General features: G+C 43.1%; 1 protein-coding gene across 13 annotated transcripts in view; it reads left to right on the forward strand.

Moving 5' to 3' along the window:
* The window catches only part of LOC124797826 (calcium/calmodulin-dependent protein kinase type II alpha chain), a 1017246-nt gene that overhangs the window by 530954 nt on the left and 465373 nt on the right, over window positions 1-20919 (forward strand). For all 13 annotated transcript variants that reach the window (XM_047260866.1, XM_047260890.1, XM_047260884.1 and 10 more), the window contains exon 2: window positions 14520-14614. In XM_047260866.1, the coding sequence (XP_047116822.1) occupies window positions 14520-14614 (95 nt within the window). The remainder of the gene's footprint in view (window positions 1-14519; window positions 14615-20919) is intronic.

Genomic DNA, 20919 nt, shown 5'->3' on the forward strand with positions numbered 1-20919 from the left:
TCATCTTGGTGTCGCCACGTGTTAAAGATACCACAGCACTCCTCGAACACCCGAAAAGTCGTGCAGTTTTTGGAATGCTCATGCCATTCTTCCGCACCATCTCAATTCTCCCTCGATCAAACTCAGATCGCGCGCCTTCCCCATTGTACACAAGGACAGCACGCTCATTCATACTACATGCACCGTGCGTAGCCAAACTTCACCCGAAACTTGTGGGTGTTAAAGAAGGACATTGGGGGTGCTCGGGACCTGTACTGATCGAAACCGGTTATCTAAATAAATACTGCGATCTAGGCTGTCTTCAGACAGTTAGGATATAGAGATCACTGTGGTGTCTCCACGACTGAGTAATGCCGTCTTTTACTTAGGGATTTCAGAAAGCAAGGTATACTTGTCTTGCCAGCTAAGACACCGCACAACAAATGTGGTACATTGTCGAAGAGAGTACATGTTCTGAGTTCCTTCAGAGACAGTTCTACTGCGGTACAGACAACGGGTGCAGTACAGGGTGAGAGTGAAATGGTGCGGCAACAGGAAACGTCCGCTAGACTGTAAGATTCCTGTGGGCAAAACGTCTAAATTTCGTACAGATTCACCGTAAAGTTCTGGCGGTATGTGGAGCAGGTGTATCGTCGCGTGCAGCCAGAGTTTAATGGTACCAACAATTTGACCACATATATGAATGCGTGATGTCCGTTCTTTCGTTCATCGTGATTGAAGGGTTTTGAATCGTGGAACGTCTTTCAGTTCCAAGATTCCTCACTAGATGGCACCAGCAGTTGTAAACTTGTAGTTAGAGTTCTGATGGCGGCCAAGAAGCCACGTTTGACTGTTTGTCTCTTTCGTGATAGTATAAGTTCTTCTTAGATCATTTTCAAGGCATAAATCGAAATATATCGTCTTACATAAAGTCTCATAAATTGTTAGTTTATTTGAAAATTAGTGGAGATAAAGCTGAAACATTAGCACATGTACAATGTGCGTGTTGTGCTTAATGTCAGATTTTCAGGACAATAGCATGTTGACTACGTGTTTATGTCCACATATGTTTGAACGCCTATATCTATCATGCCTGTCAGTCAGTTGATTTTAGATGATCCTGCAACAAATACCACTGGCATTCTAATTTATCCTACTTTTAGTTAGTTACTATCAATATTCATTGTTCCATTTCAAAAAGTGTAAGTTTGCACAAAAAATAAACTTTCTAGGTTTTATTACAATCTGTTGATTGACTAACAATGCGAGACCATGACTACCAATTCAGTATGTCAAATCCACACATCAATAGCACTTTTCATTTCCACAATATTTGCGCTGCAAGTTTCAGGTGATTCACCCAATATGGAAGTAATAACTTGGAACGTTGGGTACAAGAACTACTATGGAATGAGGAGAAGACATTGTGGCGATTTGCTTCGAGCCAGTGATACATTCATAATTTCTCTCTCTCTCTCTCTCTCTCTCTCTCTCTCTCTCTCTCTCTCTCTCTCTCTCTCCCCCCCCCCCCCCCCTTCCCCACCTCGCACAGAAAATCCAGCCGGATGTTTCTGCGATGATTTTCTCTTGGTGAAATACCTGCTTTAGCTCTGTAGCTTACAAGTTTATTCGAAAGGTATACAGCAGTAATCTTCGGTAGAAGCTCCTTGAATATTTTCCGACCATGGTGGGAAAGAGACGTTGATATATGCTTTGAGGTACACAAGCAGCATTTTTTTAAAAACTACGAGGATCACTCCAAAAGAAATGCATATTGTTTGTTTTTGAATACTGAATTTATTTTCCATAGCTTTCATGTTTTTACAGTATGTTGATACATTCGTGCGAAAAATTACACTTTTTCCACAACCCTTTCAACTGCTCTATACCACGTCGAATTACGGCCTGTGTACCTGCACAGTAGAAGCCAGAACCAGTACGTCTGAGCCACAGTTTAGCAGCCTTAGTCATCATCTCCAAATCTCGTTCTGCGAAGCGATTCTTTCATTGTACCGAAGAGACTATAATCATGCTGCGTCAGATAAGGTCTGTGGTGTAGATGGTTCAATGTTATACACCCAGTGATCTCCGAAACCACGTGCCGCAAACCATTTTCAGCTGTAACTCTGTCAATATTCTGCAGACACTCGCTTCTCGTTTTCCCACCCGAACTGACAGAGCGTCCACTGCTGTACGTTTGTCAGTCAGTGCCTACTTTTACAAGGTAAGCTCTTTCACCAACGACTAACTGCACTGCGATCACCAGCTGCATCTACATGCACATTATTCAGCCTCATGTGGATGTTTATCACTGTCTCGTCCTTACAACAAAGGCACTCTTAATAGGAGGTTGTAGCTCGGAGAATGTTTCTACGACCCCCGTGAATAGCAATGGCGTAGAACAAAAGTTGGATCTTTGAAATTATGGTGTGAATTCCTTTTTGCGTGACCCTAGTAAGTAAGTGTTACAAGCAGTGATCACTTAATTAATGTCGAGTTTCTAAATCGAGCACAGAAGATAAGCATTTGCTTTATTGCTTTAGTTTACTGTTAATACGATAGTTCCTCACACTGCTCGACATGTACCAAAATAAAAAGAAAAACAGGTAAATGACAAAACCAGCTATGAACTGTGATGAATGAACTGAATCTCCAGTTTACTAGGCTATACAAATCCACGCAAGTGTAACGGAAATAAGCTACTACTCGTTTCGTTACTGGTGAAAAAAATCTTCAGTTTAACATTTCCATATATCCTAAAAATTCTAGGAAAAACTCGTTCAAGAAGAAAGAACAGGTTTCTGAACTTCATAAAAGGAAAAATATAGAACCTATCAGCTGTTGAGTGTTGATAAGGATGTTAAATATTGTTGTACACGAACGAAGACGTGGTGCCGCTGCTGAGAGATATCGCGCAATATAGACAACGTTTTAAGACTTTTGGCCGTGGAAAGAAATTAATTTTTATGTGATAAAACTGCAGTAACTCTTTACAGAGACGGTTTGTTTCCATTTGAATGCGCGTCATGTATGCGACAGGTATACCAACAGGAGAGAAAGGAGCAAGGGTGGAGTATAAAGTGTTGTCGATGTCAAATTCTTGAAAGTCGAACTACTAGATCAATTACGCAAGGATACTGGAGAAAATAAGGATTGTTCTTGTTCAAGAAATCGTTTCAGAAACAACAGAAAACGTAAATACGGCTTAAAGAAAATCTGAAATTCGCTCTTTCCAGGCACTAGTTCAGTGCCTTAAAAAGTTCAAATGGTTCAAATGGCTATGAGCACTATGGGACTTAACATCTGAGGTCATCAGTCCCCTAGTCTTAGAACTACTTAAACCAACTTAAGGACGTCACACACATCCATGCCCGAGGCAGGACTCGAACATGCGACCATAGCAGCAGCGCGGTTCCGGACTGAAGCGCCTAGAACCGCTCGGGTCACAACGGCCAGCCTTATAAAGTCGGTCATCTCTGTCGGGAGAATCTCAACAAAGTGTGTAGTAGTGACACCTCGCAGTTAGCGCCACCAGAAGTTTCTGCCTGTTACTACTACTCTGTTGTTAAGTCTTCGTCGTTAACATTTTAAAAACAGCGATTCGTTTTGCTTCTTCTCAAGCTAAGTTTATGTGTTCCCTACAAATGTTAGTTAGTTAAATTACAATTTCGCTTGTGGTTCTGCGCAAAAGTGTCTAAAAGATTCGATATCTAGCTTTCCCTAGGTTGTTTCCCCAGGTTTCAATTTAATCTGTTAGTTGCTTAAACACATAAACAGCTTTGACGTATAGATAAATCGGTATACATAGAAAACAGTGCTAGTTTATTTCATTTTTCTCGCTTAAGTCTAAAATATAGTGACCGCGCGTAATTCACTTAGGTTTATCACTGTTCGCCATTGGCACTTATAATGTTTCCTTTTCCGCCTGATGTACAGCGTCGGTATTTCGCCATTTGAGCGGTCACTTTTTATTGTAGTCCATCGGTCGGAAACGCGCCTTAAAGTTCGCCCATCCTTCGCGTAATAAACTACAGCGTAACCGTAATGATGTTGCAAGATGAGTTTATGAAATTTGACCATTACTGTCATCATTCAGTGATTTACCACTAATACTGATGCTGCCTTTTTCTCTTCGACCGCATGATTTTTCGTCACTGTCTTTTAATTGATACCGACCTTTCATATTGAGTATATAGCTTGCGTCATCTCGTAACCACCACAAAGAAATGTGAGGGAAGTTGGAAGGTATATCTGACTGCCAACGGAAGGACAGAGGGAAGAAGTTTGCTTCCCTCGCGACAAAGTTAGGAAATAGGGTTCGCAGAAGGGCGGAAACAAACCACAAATCAGTGAAAGGTAATCGAAGGCTTTGGCCACCAGTCATATATCTTGCAGAGTTATTCGGCCATGTCGGAAAGTTCGTAATCGCGAATAAAATCACCGTTTCCTGGCAACTGTTAGTCACTGATTTATTTTGGAACTTTGAAAATTAGTGTTGTTTCTTCCTTTCTGTGATGCTAGATCTCATCCGGTTCCTCAAAAAAAGTTAACTGCTGTACACGAACATTGCTTCATAGTTTTTCGGCAATAAATTTTTTCTGTTACCTGCAATCCTGAGTGTACTATACAGGGTGTCCGAAACTTTTAAGGTAAGAATTATGCAGATAGTAGTGCATCTTTTACCTGAGAACAGTTTCGTAAATGAATATTTCAGCTTGCACGAAGTCTTGAATGAGCAATGCATATGAGGCTTGTATTTAATTTATAGATTGCGTTCATTTCATACCAAACAACTGCCATGACGTTGGTGGTGCTACCTTGAAAAACGATACGTAATAATATGTGTTCACCATTATTTACAATTTTCGACGGTGTATCGATACGCGTTATAACAAATATCTCGGATGCTCCCAGCTGCCACAAAGCTGCATTAGAAGTGAAAATCCATATGCCAGAATACCAACAACTTGTGGGTTGTAATTCTACAAGATCACGTTGTAGTACCTTAGTTTTTCCCTTCAGCATTTGAATCGTGTATATCATCTGGTGAAATGTGCTGCTACACTTGTTAAGAGATGCTACGTTTTGTTGTCATCGAAAGGATTTCGGTACGAATGCGCCCGCCCCCCCCCCCCCTCTTTCGATAGAAGCACCCATGAATAACAGATCCCTCTTAGACTGGACGGAGATATCGTGCCCGTAAATAACGTGATTGTCGGAATTCACGTCTATGGATTCTTGGGTTACATAAAGTCCTTGATGTTTCTAGATCTCCAGTCTGGAAACCGTCGTTGTTGCTAATCAGTTAAATGTTAAATGTTTGACTTTGCCTCCTCCCCTCCCCCCCCCCTCCCCGCCGCCTATGCCCCTTCCGCGCTCTCCTCTCTCACTCTCTCTCTCTCTCTCTCTCTCTCTCTCTCTCTCTCTCTCTCTCTCACGCGTTCTCGCGTTGCGCCGTCGTCTGCTATGTGCAGATGGTGGGACTGTGTGTGTTGCATTGCACCTTGTTTGTGTATTGCAGTTATTTTGTATACCCATGTTACTGACTGTTCAATTTTCCCCAGTGTATAGAAACCCGTATATTTTTTATGCAGAGATCGTTATTATAAATTCAATTTTTTTTTCTTAAACGACATACGGATTTTTAGGGAAAGAGGATGGGCGAGATTCATCGAGTTCATCAACCGTAGTGGAGTCAAATGAAAAGTTGCTCATATAAATAAGCAACAAAATTGGCTCGCAGGACAGCGGTATGGACACAGTTCCCAAGTGTTATCTCTTTGAAATTCTGACATGTTTCCTGAGTCTCTTGTAGCAACTTTTCGATTTAAAGTGGCTTTTCCGTAAAATATTAAACTATGTCTTATGAATAGTTTTACATCTACTTCGTGGATGAAATGCTGCTGTTGTCTTCACGATCTGTGCGAAAATGAGATATATAGATCAGAATAATATTAGCAGGAGCTGGTTGACGGGATCATCTATGAAGGTTTTCATGTTAAGAGTCTTTCTCCGAGTGTCTGACAGTTGAGATATCTAAGCATTTGTGTGAACTCTCCCTCTTGGCAATCTAACCTATGGCCTTCCGTGCTGCCCTTCAACTACATGCATGCACGGTGTCTACTGTGAACCAAACTGAAAACGCTTCTTGATTCGTATTCCAGTATCTGTCGTAGAGATGTTCTCAGAGCGATCTTCTTTGTAGAGCATCTACAGTCTCACAGTATCCTCCCAATCAATCTAAACTAACCTTCTTTTCATGCAAGACGATCATTGAAGCATTAAAAGCTTAGTTGACGCGGAAGCTTTTTTTTCTTTTTATTGAACAGCCCGCTGCGTTTACAAGCCTGAGAAATAGACGGTGTTCAGCGACCTGCGGTGTAACCACTTACTGTTGCGCTGTGCGCTCTCCCCCAGGCTTGGTCCAGCGTCTACGGAGGGGGAGGTCGGAGCGTACTCCTCGGGCTTTAGCTCGTTAGCACTAAGCCCCTCTGTAGCTCGCTAATCCCTGGCGGCCCCACGTGCACTTGTTCCGTACGCCCCCGCAGCCTGCCTACGGCGCAAGGCCGGCATTTGCAAGGTGAGTGGCGGGTAGGCGCCCGACACACAACGCTGTGCGCATATTAGTAGGCGAGGGCCAGGATCAAAGTGGCCTCCGCCAATCTTCACCCACACACGCCCACACGAGAGCTTCCCACCTCCTTGTTCCGTGCGTGGCTTAGCTACGATGACGCAGTGAATAGCGAGAGCAGGCTGACGTTCTATGTGCACAAGACTGAGTGCGAGCAAATTAAAAATTACACCACCAATTGTAAAACGGTCCCAAAAATGAATTATGGCAATAAAAATGGATCCAAAATAAATAATGACAAAAGACAGATCACTTCAGTTGTTTCCCACGCTCCACGACAGCCCAAACTTATGTACCGCATTTTTAAAATGTGACTATGCCTATTCAGGCTGTTTTAGTTTTATTTCTAGACCATGCCCTCTTAGACAAATTATAGATTAAGGTATATCTTCTGAAGAAGGCTCGATTATTTGGGCTGAAACCTAGGTAAAGGTTGGTTTCATTACCTCAATCGAGGTTGATAGTTTCTTATATATTAGATTATCACGATTGCTGACTGTGCTGCAATGTTGAACGTACAAAAATTTTTGATCAGGTAGCGTCTTCGAGGAGAAGATAAATCCCAAAAGATAGGAAAACATAAGTTACAACTTTAACCTGCAGTTAATGCGGCTGTACGGTTCGCTTATGGCGTTATCTGTTTACAAATATCTCATCTCCAGCTCCATTGTTCACTTCTTTTACATGACTCCTCAGTAAATATGTGGTATATGTTTTGTTGAAGAAGAATTTTAGAGCTGTGTATTGGTGCTAGGAAATTAATATGTACTCTTTCGTGCAAGCATGAAAACGATACCGACAAGTGGAAAGGAAATAAATAAGCTAAAACTAGCAGCGTAAAATTTCATCCGGTATAATGTTACCCGCTGTTTTAGGGAAAGCTCAAACTCTGTAACTACAGCGTGCAGCGGCTACGTTGAGAACTGGAGTAATGAAATGCTGAGGCGCCCTTTTGTCCTTTTAAATCTGTAGCCACCGCCGCGGGCGGAGAGTTTGCCGGCGTAATTATTAAAACGCGGCAAATTATTAATTCTCTCGCAATAACAGCGCGCGGGGCGCAGGTGGAAAGGCTTTAGTGGAATTTCGCAGCTGCAGCTGACAGCCAATCCGCTCCCGGCCCCGGAATAAATTTGAAGTCCGCCAGCAATTATTAAAAGCAATGCTCGCAAGGTTTGGAACGCATATTTAATACAGTACAGAGTCCGAGAGTAATTAATAGACTGAGTACATGGAGGAGAAGGACGTTTTACACGCCGTGCACACACTTTCTCGCGACAAGTGCATGAATATTTCTGTGTATTGCGACTCCCGTTGCAAACCTGTTGTTACTGACGCGATTTGGTAGCGATGTTTGTGATGTGATCATGAGATCGCAGCTCAATTCACAACTGCTTTTGGGTTCCTCTCGTACTTGCACCCGGTACTAAGTAGAGCACGCTAGGAAATGGAAGCAACATTCGAAAATTCTTCTCCCTCCCCCCCATACACACACACACACACTGGATGACTGTACTAGGAAAATACGTTCTCTGAATATTAATACTAAACGACGCTGTGATTGGTCCAGAACGCCTCTCGCGTAGCGCCTCAGCCATGTTCTATTCTTGCATAAATCACGAAGAGCTGAAGTCAAACATGAGTCAAACGTTCGCTTCATCATAGTTAGAATAAAACAAATAAAGTTATGATTGATAGAATGTAGGACGAGCAGCGTCGCCAACCTTGAAGCCTTCCATGCTTGCCGAGGCTCTGCATACAGCTGCGAAACAAACAACGCGAGGACGAATGGCTATCAGTTAGCCGCTACCACTCGACTTGCTGAACTGTCTCTTAAACGAATTTTTATAGTAGCCAGACATCAAGCCAGAGCTTCTGAATTAATAAAAACCTGTATACACTACTGGCCATTAAAATTGCTAGACCAAGAAGAAATGCAGATGATAAACGGGTATTCATTGGGCTAATATATTATACTAGAACTGACATGTGATTACATTTTCACGCACTGTGGGTGCATAGATCATGAGAACCCAATACCCAGAACAACCACCTCTGGCCGTATTAATGGTCTTGATACGCCCTGGCATGGAGTCAAACAGAGCCTGGATGGCGTGTACAGGTACAGCTGCCCAGGCAGCTTCTACACGATACCACAGTTCATCAAGAGTAGTGACTGGCGTATTGTGACGAGCCCCTTGCTCGGCCACCATTGAGCAAACTTTTTCAATTGGTGAGAGATCCGGAGAATGTGCTGGCCAGGGCAGCAGTCGAACATTTTCTGTATCCAGAACGGCCCATACAGGATCTGCAACATGCGGTCGTGCGTTATCCTGCAGAAATGTAGGGTTTCGCAGGGATCGAATGAAGGGTAGAGCCATGGGTCGTAACACATCTGAAATGTAACGTCCACTGTTCAAAGTGCGGTCAATGCGAACAAGAGGTGACCGAGACGTGTAACCAATGGCACCCCATACCATCACGCCGGGTGATGCGCCACTGTGGCAATGACGTATACACGCTTCCAATGTGCGTTCACCGCGATGTCGCCAAACACGACTGCGACCATCATGATGCTGTAAAGAGAACCTGGATTCATCCGAAAAAATGACGTTTTGCCACTCGTGCACCCAGGTTCGTCGTTGAGTACACCATCGCAGGCGCTCCTGTCTGTGGTGCAGTGTCAAAGGTAACCGCAGCCATGGTCTCCGAGCTGATAGTCCATGCTGCTGCAAACGTCGTCGAACTGTTCGTGCAGATGGTCGTTGTCTTGCAAATGTCCCCATCTGTTGACTCAGGGATCGAGACGTGGCTGCACGCTCTTTTACAGCCATGCGGATAAGATGGCTGTCATCTCCACTGCTAGTGATACGAGGCCGTTGGGATCCAGCACGGCGTTCTGTATAACCCTCCTGAACCCACTGATTCCGAATTCTGCTAACAGTCATTAGATCTCGAGCAACGCGAGCAGCAATGTCGCGATACGATAAACTGCAATCGCGATAGGCTACAATCCGACCTTTATCAAAGGAGGAAACGTGATGGTACGCATTTCTCCTCCTTACACGAGACATCACAACAACGTTTCACCAGGCAACGCCGGTCAACTGCTGTTTGTGTATGAGAAATCGGTTGGAAACTTATCTCATGTTAGTACGTTGTAGGTGTCGCCCCCGGCGCCAACCTTGCTAATCATTTGCATATCGCAGCATCTTCTTCCTGTCAGTTAAATTTCGCGTCTGTAGCACGCCATCTTCGTGGTGTAGCAATTTTAATGGCCAATAGTGTAATAGTCTCTCTAAGCTTACTTACTTATTAGAAGCGCTAAGTTACACTAACGGAAAGAAATGGCAACATTAAGGAGTTGTGCCATCTGAACGAATGTTGGTAGATGTGTTTCTACGTCTGAAAGATGATATCTGTTCATAGTTCGAGCCAGTCGTATAAGAGTGGCGCTACTAACGCCACCACGAGGATGCAGAACAGGTTTTCTTTTTAAACACACGCTGTAACAGTCGTGAGCGTTAGTTACCTATGAGATTGGACGTGGTAAGTTAATGCTAGTCAGAAGTAACTTTAAGACGAGAAACACGACACTGAGGTCGAATGAGATCGTGTAATAGGGCTACGATAAGCTGGATATGCCTTTTGCAATACTGCAGAAAGATTTGGCAAGAATGTACCCACCGTACGTGATTGCTGCAGCGGTGGTCACGTGAATGGACGGTCGCAAGAAGACGGGGCTGCCGACGACCGAAAGGGAAGACCATCGTGCTCGGCGTATAGCTGTGGCGCATCTCACTACATGCGCAATAGCAATTTGAGCAGCAGTTGGCACCACCGTGACACAACCAATTGTTACAAATCGGTTACTTCAAGGAGAGCCCCGAACCAGAGACCCTGAGGTGTGCATCCCACTGACTCCAAACACCAACAGTGGTGTCAAGTGGAGGTCTGCTGTGTTTTGTGATGAAAGCTGACTCTGCCTCGTCGCCACTCATGACCGTGTGATGGTTAGGAGGAGGCATTTGCGGGCCTGCAACCAACTTAACCTGCGTGCTAGACACACAGAGCCTACACCTGGAGTTACGGTCTGGGCTGCGTTTCTCTACGACAGCGGGAGCACTCTCCTGGTTATCCCAAGCACCATGGCAGCAAATATGTACGTCAGTCTGGTGATTCGACCTGTTGTGCTGCCATTCATGGTCAGCATTCCAGGAGGGTGTTTTCCAACAGGATAACTCTAGCCCACATACCTCTATTGTATACCAACATGATCTACAGCGTTACCTGTATGATCTACGGATTGTCGACACGTTTTGTTGTCCTGCTCGGTCATCAGATCTGTCCCCAATCGAGCATATATGGGACATCACAGGACCACAACTTCAGCGTCATCCAAAAACAGCACTAACCGTCCCTGCGTTGACCGACGAAGTGCATCAGGCATGGAATTCCATCCTACAAACTGACATCCGGTAGCTACGGTCGCAGGTTCGAATCCTGCCTCGATCATGGATGTGTGTGCTGTCCTTAGGTTAGCCAGGTTTAAGTAGTTCTAAGTCTAGGGGACTGATGACCTCAGATGTTAAGTCCCATAGTGCTTAGAGCCAATTGACATCCGGTATATACGTTTACATGCTTGCATTCAATATTCTGGCAGTTACTTCGATTATTAATGTACTAGCATTTTACATTTGCAATGGCTTACCTCGAGCTTACATTAACGTGTGCTCTTGCAATGTTAATCACGAAGTATGTTACCTAGAAAAATGTATTCCTGAAATTACGGTACTCGACATTAATTATTATTTGGTGTTGCGATTTTTTTCCCGACGGTGTATACACGGTTGGTTCATGAAGCTGCAAGGAAAATATTTTTCACCTTTTTTCGTAGCACACAGTATCCTGTTTATGAATCATTTGTATATAAACCGTTCTTTTCACTCCGTCGTATTTCTAATTACATGCAATAACAAAAAAATGAAACCTCTTTCGCATATCCGCTTTTGTATAGCTGAATGCTCTGAAGATTGTATCATCCAATTCTCAAATTTGTAATCATTCCAGCACCGTATCTAGTTTATATACAAAAACGTTTCACATAACGGCTGTGAATTGCATTATGGCGTTACTTCAATTTATTGAAATATCTCAATAAATAATTTATGTTTTATTTAACATTCAGTGAACATGTACACATTTCTTTTTAATTCTATTGAGAGACTCTTCGTCACTTCCTCTTGCTGAAACTTCAAATATTATTTTTTTCCGCCCAGTTCTTTATTCTTAAATACACTACTGGCCATTAAAATTGCTACATCAAGAGGAAATGCAGATGATAAACACGTATTCATTGGAAAAATATATTATACTAGAACTGACATGTGATTTCATTTTCACGCAATTTGGGTGCATACATCCTGAGACATCAGTACCCAGAACAACCACCTCTGGCCGTAATAACGGCCTTGATACGCCTGGGCATTGAGTCAGAGCTTGGATGGCGTGTACAGGTACAGCTGCCCATGCAGCTTCAACACAATACCACAGTTCATCAAGAGTAGTGACTGGCGTATTGTGACGAGCCAGCTGCTCGGACACCATTGATCAGACGTTTTCAATTGCTGAGAGATCTGGAGAATGTGCTGGCCAGGGCAGCAGTCGAACATTTTCTGTATCCAGAAAGGCCCATACAGGACCTGCAACATGCGGTCGTGCATTTTCCTCCTGAAATGTAGGGTTTCACAAGGATCGAATGAAGGGTAGAGCCACGGGTCGTAACACATCTGAAATGTAACGTCCACTGTTCAAAGTGCCGTCAATGCGAACAAGAGGTGACCGACACGTGTAACCAATGGCACCCCATACCATCACGCCGGGTGATACGCCAGTACGGCGATGACGAACAAACGCTTCCAAAGTGTGTTCACCGCGAAGTCGCGAACCACGGATGCGACCATCATGATGCTGTAAACAGAACCTGGATTCATCCGAAAAAATGACGTTTTGCCATTCGTGCACCCAGGTTCGTCGTCGTTGAGTACACCATCGCAGGCGCTCCTGTCTGTGATGTAGCGTCAAGGGTAACCGCAGCCGTGGTCTCCGAGCTGATAGTCCATGCTGCTGCAAACGTTGTCGAACTGTTCGTGCAGATGGTTGTTGTCTTGCAAACGTCACCGTCTGTTGACTCAGGGATGGAGACGTGGCTGCAGGATCCGTTACAGCCATGCGGATAAGATTCCTGTCATCTCGACTGCTAGTGATACGAGGCCGTTGGGATCCATCACGGCGTTCCGTATTACCCTCCTGAACGCACCGATTCCATATTCTGCTAACAGTCATTGGATCTCGACCAACGCGAGCAGCAATGTGGCGGTACGAGAAACCGCATTCGCGATAGGCTACAATCTGACCTTTATCAAAGTCGGAAACGTGATGGTACGCATTTCTTCTCCTTACACGAGGCATCACAACAACGTTTCATCAGGCAACGACGGTCAACTGCTGCTTGTGTATGAGAAATCGATTGGAAACTTTCCTCATGTCAGCACTTTGTAGGTGTCGCCACCGGCGCCAGCCTTGCGTGAATGCTCTGAAAAGCTAATCATTTGCATATCACAGCATCTTCTTCCTGTCGTTTAAATTTCGCGTCTGTAGCACGTCATCTTCGTGGTGTAGCAATTTTAATGGCCAGTAGTATATCTACACCTACATGTGTACTCCTCAAGCCACCTAATGGAGCGTGGCGGAGGGTACTTCTTGTTCCATTGCCATTTTATCCCTTCCAGTCGCGAATGGTTCACGTGAAGAAGGATTGTTGATAATCCTCCGTGTGAGCTCGAATCTCTATAATTTTACCTTCGTGATCTTTTTGCGACATATACGTAGGAGCGCCAGTATATTGTGTGATTCTTCCACAAATGTACGCTTACGGAATTTTCACGTTGGACCACATAGTGATTACTGGAGTTCGTTGAGCATATCCGTGATGCTGTGGTGTTTACGAAATTAACCTGTAACAAAACACTCTCCTCTCCTTCGCAGCTTCTGTATTTCTTGTGTCAATCCTATCTCGTACGTATCCGAGACTTACAAGTAATAGTCAAGTGTTTGTCGAACTAGGATTCTATACGCTATCTCCTTTGTGGGTGGACTAGGTTTAATGAGGATTCTTCCGTTGTATCTGTCTGAATGTACCTTACCTGCGATTACGTTCGTGTGGCCGTTCCACTTTATGTCGCTATGTACGCATACTCCTATACACTTAACGGAATAAACGCTTTTAGTGATTGTCCTGCAATCGTGTAATAGTGCAATAATTGGTCTTCCTGCCTTTTTAAGCTATACGCGTCACATTTCTGTATGGTGAGGGTCAACTACCAATTGTTGCACCAAGCGTCGACCCTTCGCAGGTCTTCCGTGATTTCACTGCTGTTTTCTCAGCATTATCCGCGAAAAGCATCATCGAACTTGCGATGTTATTCCGTCACTTGGTGTTATAAATTGGTTGAGATTCATCATCTTGTTCGCACATCGCTTTGTCGAATGCAGGAAGAAATTTATGCCTTCGATTATCGAATAAAATACAAACTTCTAATGCAGAGTATTTACTGATGTAAGCTATACGTGAAAACAATTATTGTGGTGGTGCTTGTGCACTTGGTTTAGGACGAGACCAAGAGCGTTTGTCATCATTTCGTGATATTACAGTGTTAGACGGTGAAAGAGAATCTTTTTTGCTGTTCACTAATTTTTCGGATACATTTTTCAGGAACATAAGTGATTTAGTGAGTCCCCTAGTAAACTTTGTTCTAGAGAAAATTCGACTTCGCTTTTTTTTATTAATTTTACATCCAGTGTCTAATTTTTGCCATGATGATTGTAAACTTATTTTTGTTATCTGTTTCAGGGGCGCATTTTCAGTCGTGCGGAGATGCGTTCAGAAATCGACGGGCCTGGAGTTCGCAGCAAAGATCATCAACACAAAGAAGCTATCAGCTAGAGGTGAGTACTGTCTTATGTCCGCTATTAAAATGTGTGATAGCGCAGTAGACCCAGTTACTGGTACGGTTGGTGTCAGGTGAGCCGCAAAATAGGTAAACGACTGACAGAGTTTGACTGCGGAGTCAGTGGAGCACAAAATGTGAAAGATGCATAGCTTGGATATCTAAAAATCACCGTCCAGCGAGGAAATTACTTTCAAAAATGCAGTGAAAATAAAAAATCGATGTCAGATCGGAACCCTCCTGCTTATCAAGAACAATTGCCGTAACAGTTACGCTCTCTCGGTACACCTGTGAGCCAGACTCAAAATTTCGTTAGCACCAAAGTTTCCACCTATGATTTCGGAGCACTCCTACCAGAGATTGTCTCCGCTGGTTATGTGAGTGTTACAAAAGTGGGAGTCGCGGCATACGCATTACGTTCCAGATTCAGCATATTGTAAAAGTACGATCCATTGAATCATAGCGGGTTCATTCATTTCACTTCAGTGCATTTAAGTCATTACATGAAGAATATGAAGCAGAAGAAATTTACCGAAATCGAATGTACTTCACCGTTTGTCGAGTATGTGACAGTACAAGCTATCGAAATGCGTTAACAGTTGCGATACAGATCGTTCCAGGAAGTCTACGAATAAAAGACGACAGTACAAAGCCTCTTAAACTCACTAAAGATCGAGAAGCAGATCACCCGCCGATCTTTCTGAGTTAAATATTCTGTCCAATACTGTGCTTTTATTATGCAGAAATTTATCTTTTAATGGAACATATTTAAAAATTTCATTATTCAGATTAGTTTTCTTTCATCAGTCACTGGTCCGTTTTCCCTCCACAATTCTAAAAATATGGCCCTCAATGAGATTTTCTGCAAGACTCGAAATTACTTCTGTTTTGAAACATTTGAAGTGTCTCGTGTCAAGTACTTTGACTATTACTTGTTGTGTATTACTTTTTGTCTTATTTTTTCCAGACGTGTTGCACGTACATGGATTGGAAATCGAAAATGCTGTTTCAATAAGGAAGATAGTCATAAGGCTTTAATAATCACCTAAGAAAAAGGCCCTCGTATTTCGAGGAGACTGTTCAGGCAACCATCCAAACCGGAAATCACGTTGTCGACTTTTTGTAAATTCCTTCATCCAAGGAAAGTAGTAGTCAATGGGTGCCATGTCCGGAGAATATTGGAGAGGAGAGAGAGGAGTAGGGAGGTAAAATACAATAACACAGACAAGCGCTCTCCTGTAAAGGATGAACTCAAGCACTTTCATCGAACAGAAACACCTAATGTGGGCAGCTATCCGTATCGTGGTCAGGAGATTTCATTAGTGTGCTCCTGTGAGAGTTTACCGCATACCAGCGTTATCTGTGTGTACCACGGCGTGCCGTCCCTGAAAACACACAGCATTACTTTGTCCGATGATGTTTAGCTCCTGCCTTATTCGAGTGGTGTTCAGTCCACGCGTCTCCGCTGCACTCTATATTGCGGTACCTCGGGATCATAGTGAGGCACCCAGCATTTGTCAATGGTGATCAGGCGGCTCAAGGAGTCACTTGGAATGACGTGACACAGCTACAACGTTTCCCCTGCTGCCTCGATTTGTAGGGATTTCTGAATGGGCGTGCTCAGTCACGAAAGCCAGCTGGCGGCGCCCTTTATCTTATTCGAGATTTCGTGCAAAACGTTGTAAACTAATCAATGACTGATTTTCACTTTTTCGTGAAACAACGGTATCCGAGCGTCAGAGACCCCACTTCGTGATCATTCACAGAGAGCTTGCCTGGCACGCGGTTCTTCGTCAATCACACATTTGTGACCACACAGAAGACGGCTATGCAATATGATGGGATTTCTGTTACCGCACACTTCGGCTAACTTTTCATGGACTATTGTAACGTTGTTCCCCTTCATACGCAGAAACCAATTACCGCACCGCGCCTCACTTTACCAGTGGACTGTGCTGCCTTTGTTTTGGCTCTTGTAACGACCGACGTGCTACGGTTCTTTGGTGAGGTGATTTCAGTGTGTTCAAGGATTGCGTATATTTATCTGCAAACAAAAATTATCGTCATTTTTCTGTTTTCCGTCGTTCCTTAGTTGCTTCAAAATTCGTGGAGGTATACCATCAATTAGTTGCATAGACAGAACAAACCTCCACGAAAAACTTCACTTTTTCGAAGTGATAATATTACCATTCGTAATCACTGTTGTTGTTGTTGTTGTTGCTGCTGCTGGTGGTGGTGGTGGTGGTGGTGGTGGTGCGTTTAGCCCGAAGGTTGGTTTGATGCAGCTCTCTGTGCTAGTCTATCCTGTCCAAACCTCTTCATCTCTGCAAAACTACCGCAACGTAAATCCATTTGAAGCTGCTTACTGTATTCAAGTCTTGGTCTCCCTCTAGAATTTTTACGGCCCACATTTCCTTCTATTACCTAACTGACGATTCTCAGCCCTGGACAGTCGTATGCAAATAGTACCTTCCACTTAGCCACTCACACAAGCTATCTGGGCAGCGTACACACATTATGGTAGCTCTTATGTGGAAGGCTTGATAATGGATTAAGCTCCGGAACTGGTCGCCATTAAAATAAAAGCAAACTCCTGCGCAGCTTCGACGGTTTCGTAATTTCTTTGAAAAACCACCTAACCCTTAAATTTATATTACATGTTAACAAATTCCTTTGCTTCCCAGAAATAATTTTTCTTGCTGTTGCCAATCTGCATTTTATGCCTTCTACTTCAGCCAAGATCAGTTATTTTACTACCCAAATAGCAAAACTTATCTTCTACTTGCAGTTTCGCATACTCCAATCTAAATCCCTCAGCACCGCCTGATTTAATTCGGTTATGCTCCATAATTCTTGTTTTTCTTTTGATTTCATGTTGTAGTCTTTTTTCTATGAATTTTCCACGCCGTTCAACTGCTCTTTAAAATCCTTGCGACTCTGAAATAACTATAATGTCATCGGCAAACCTTAAAGTTTTTATTTCTTCTCCCTGAACTTTAATTCCTGCTCCAAATTTCTCCGTCGTTGCTCAGTGTACAGATCGAGTAACTTCGGGGACGGGCTGCAACCCTGCCTCATTCCAGCTACAGTTCCCCTTTCATTTCCATCGACTCTTGTAGCTCCAGTCTTGTTTCTATACAAGTTGTCAACAGTCTTTCGCTGTCTGTTTTTTATCCCAGTTACCTTACTACAAATTATAATTTAAAGTCCCCACCGCGTTTTTCTGTTTGTGTGTGAAAGCTAATCTCAGAAACTACTGAAAAGATTTTGAAGCGATTTTTGCTAATAGACAGACTAATTGACGAGGAAGGTTTGCATATATAATTCACAAATCATCCGACTTTGGATACTTAGTGCTACCATCCGAAGCCGAGACGGGCGCTAGTTGGATGCAGAGATAAAATGGAAAAGAAATAAAGGCAGGCATAAAACCAGACCGAAAGCTTATCGTGTTTCAGTACGTACAGACTGGTAGATGTGACGGGTGCTGCGTTGTAGACGCCAGCTGCGTACGGCTCAAACTGTCCTAACTTCTTTGACTCTTCCGACCTGATCGAGATATCACTGCTTCTACGGCCATTGGATTAGTTAAGACAGCCTTACAAAATTTTAATTAAGTATGAATACCGTGTTGTAAACCACAGTGAATCTTACTGTAAATGTAACTATGAGAAACCCGGTACTCTCTCCCCACACTGTGTATAATGTTCCGCGGGAGTTCACTATGCTCTCACAAGTAATTAAGCACACAATGTGGTCGCAACATCATCTTCCTGGCCAAATTTAACTTCAAGTATTACGCTCCTTTGACAGACTCAGCTTAACACAGAATACACCAAATCTGACTAAGTAAATTAGTGTGTAAGCTCACACTCTCATATTTGTTAATAACAGCCGCTCAAACCTTGAGATGACATGCTGTTTGCCGTAAAAACCGCAACAAACATAGAAATATGAAGTAAAAAGAAATCCACTGACGGTATTTCGCTGCAACTAATTTGGGTTGAAAATAAGCAAGTGTTTTGCATCAAGGCGAACCCATAATCCCGTATTGTTGTTTGCGGACACTGAGTAACGAAAGCGTTTTCAAGTTACAGTGATCGTCTTGTGATTCAGTTTCAGCCAGTGTAATTCATTACGAGGTCATCTTGTGAGTGTCTTTCCGCTTACAGCTGAGCCAGATAAGTAAGGCAACACACACTCACCCTTAGCAAACGATAGATACAAATATATTCATAAATAGATATTAAAATACGTCTACCAGAAGAAGATTGATTGCTGAGAAGTTAACTGTTTGCTGTTGTTTTCTTGTCCAGGCATCCATTTACAAGTATGAAGTTTTATGTAGTTGTTACGCCAAGGGAAACGCTCTGCTGATGCGTATTAGCTGTTCGGTGTTGCCTAAGACATTCGGATCGTACGTAATAGCACAATTTTGACTACTGTAAAGATCGATCTCGTAGCCTAACCAGAGTTATCATAGATCAGAAAAATGCATAGTGCAGTGATGACAGTATCACGTCTGCATGAAATCTAAAATCAAGATTGCTGTCGCTTGAATGTAATCTATTGTCATATTTCACACTGAATCCTATCTCAACTTTTTTTTAAAGTGAAAACATTATTGAATCTCGTTATATTGTCACGTTATAGATCCACACAGTGTTAAATCATATACATGCTCTGATGTAAACACAGAGTTCCGATTGTACGAATAGTGTATTATCGTAAATTATAACTGCGGAAGAAAATTCTGTTATTGTTAATGTTATTGATATGCTGTAGTACACTATTTTTTGCTTTTCTAAGAAAACACTATCTGTGCTATCTGGTGTTTGTTCAGATTACTCTACCAGTTCACAGAATTTCAGTTTTTCGCACGATATAACAACGAGCTGATACGGTGTAATCGGTGAATCGCAAATATGGCTCACCTGGAGATATGCTGTAGAGGAGGAAGTTCTTTGGTGCTGTCGCGATACTACTGTTTCTGTAAGAACGGTGGACCACAGCAAAACGGCTGTGGCTGGCTCGCCGATCAGAAAATTAACTACCAAAAATTCAAATAAACTCCCAGCAGCTGCTCTGGCATGTGCTCTGTGGTCGAATGCCCACTGTAAAACAAAATGGATCAAATGGCTCTGAGCACTATGCGACTTAACTTCTGAGGTCATAAGTCGCCTAGAACGTAGAACTAATTAAACCTAACTAACCTAAGGACATCACACACATCCATGCCCGAGGCAGGATTCGAACCTGCGACCGTAGCGGTCACGCGGTTCCAGACTGAAGCGCCTAGAACCGCACGGCCACACCGGCCCGCCCACTGTAAAATAACTATTAACTGTTTCCGAGCAGTATTCGGGACGGGATACGTCGGGTTAGTAAATTTAGCAAATGACGATTTTGCACTTCGAACAATGACGACTGCGTGACTGAGTTTTAACTAGCAGATCGTCCTTTTATTAATTCTGAAATCAATCGGAATGATCGGAAGCTTGGACCCGCACATTGTTTAGTATCACCTTTTAAGGTAATTCGCAGTTCAATGCACAAAATAGAGTCGGTCGGTCTCAACTTTCATCGACCGTAGAACAGTAAAATTCACTGCCTCTTTTCTATCTAATGTTACCCAAAAAATAAGTTCTGTTTGCTGCCCGGAGACGTCACTGAGTAACTACATTCTCTTAAATTTGTAGCTTACTGTTCTAGATTGTTCATATATTCTCAGTTTCTTCTTCATCGCGTCTGTTGCGATGCACTTGAAGTAAATATTCTCACGTGTAATTCTTCTTTTCGTCTTTAGTCTCCGGCTCTAGGACTTCCTCTTCTGCGTCGATATTCGGGATGAAATCTTCTCCTCGATGTATTAGTAAGTTACTGCTACAATATTGAAGCAGTGGTTTCCAGAAACTTCCGAGTTCACCTAGTCTCTCCTTGTAAATTACAGCGTTCTCCGCCTCAGTACACTGTCCGTGAGCTCTTCCAGGTTCCTCCACCTTGTACCACCACTAAAACTGTTGCCCCTCAATAAGCTAACTAATTTTTGCGGAATTCACTCCGCGCTCGCGTTCGACATTCCAAGCATCTTTCAGGCCCGCTCTCAGCCGTCACTTACGGACACACTATTTTCTGTATAGGCAGCATTGACGTTCTGTAAAGACTGACTCTAAATTTTTTTCCTTCCATTAAGTACCTTCTAGCGACGTCTATCCGTGCACCGTTAAACTACGTACTCTAGTCACTAGTATCTACAAATTTCAGTTATCGCTCTTTCACTTGAGTGTTGATAAGGCCATGGTC

This window comes from Schistocerca piceifrons, chromosome 1 (genome assembly GCF_021461385.2).
Source record: "Schistocerca piceifrons isolate TAMUIC-IGC-003096 chromosome 1, iqSchPice1.1, whole genome shotgun sequence".
Classification (NCBI taxonomy): domain Eukaryota; kingdom Metazoa; phylum Arthropoda; class Insecta; order Orthoptera; family Acrididae; genus Schistocerca; species Schistocerca piceifrons.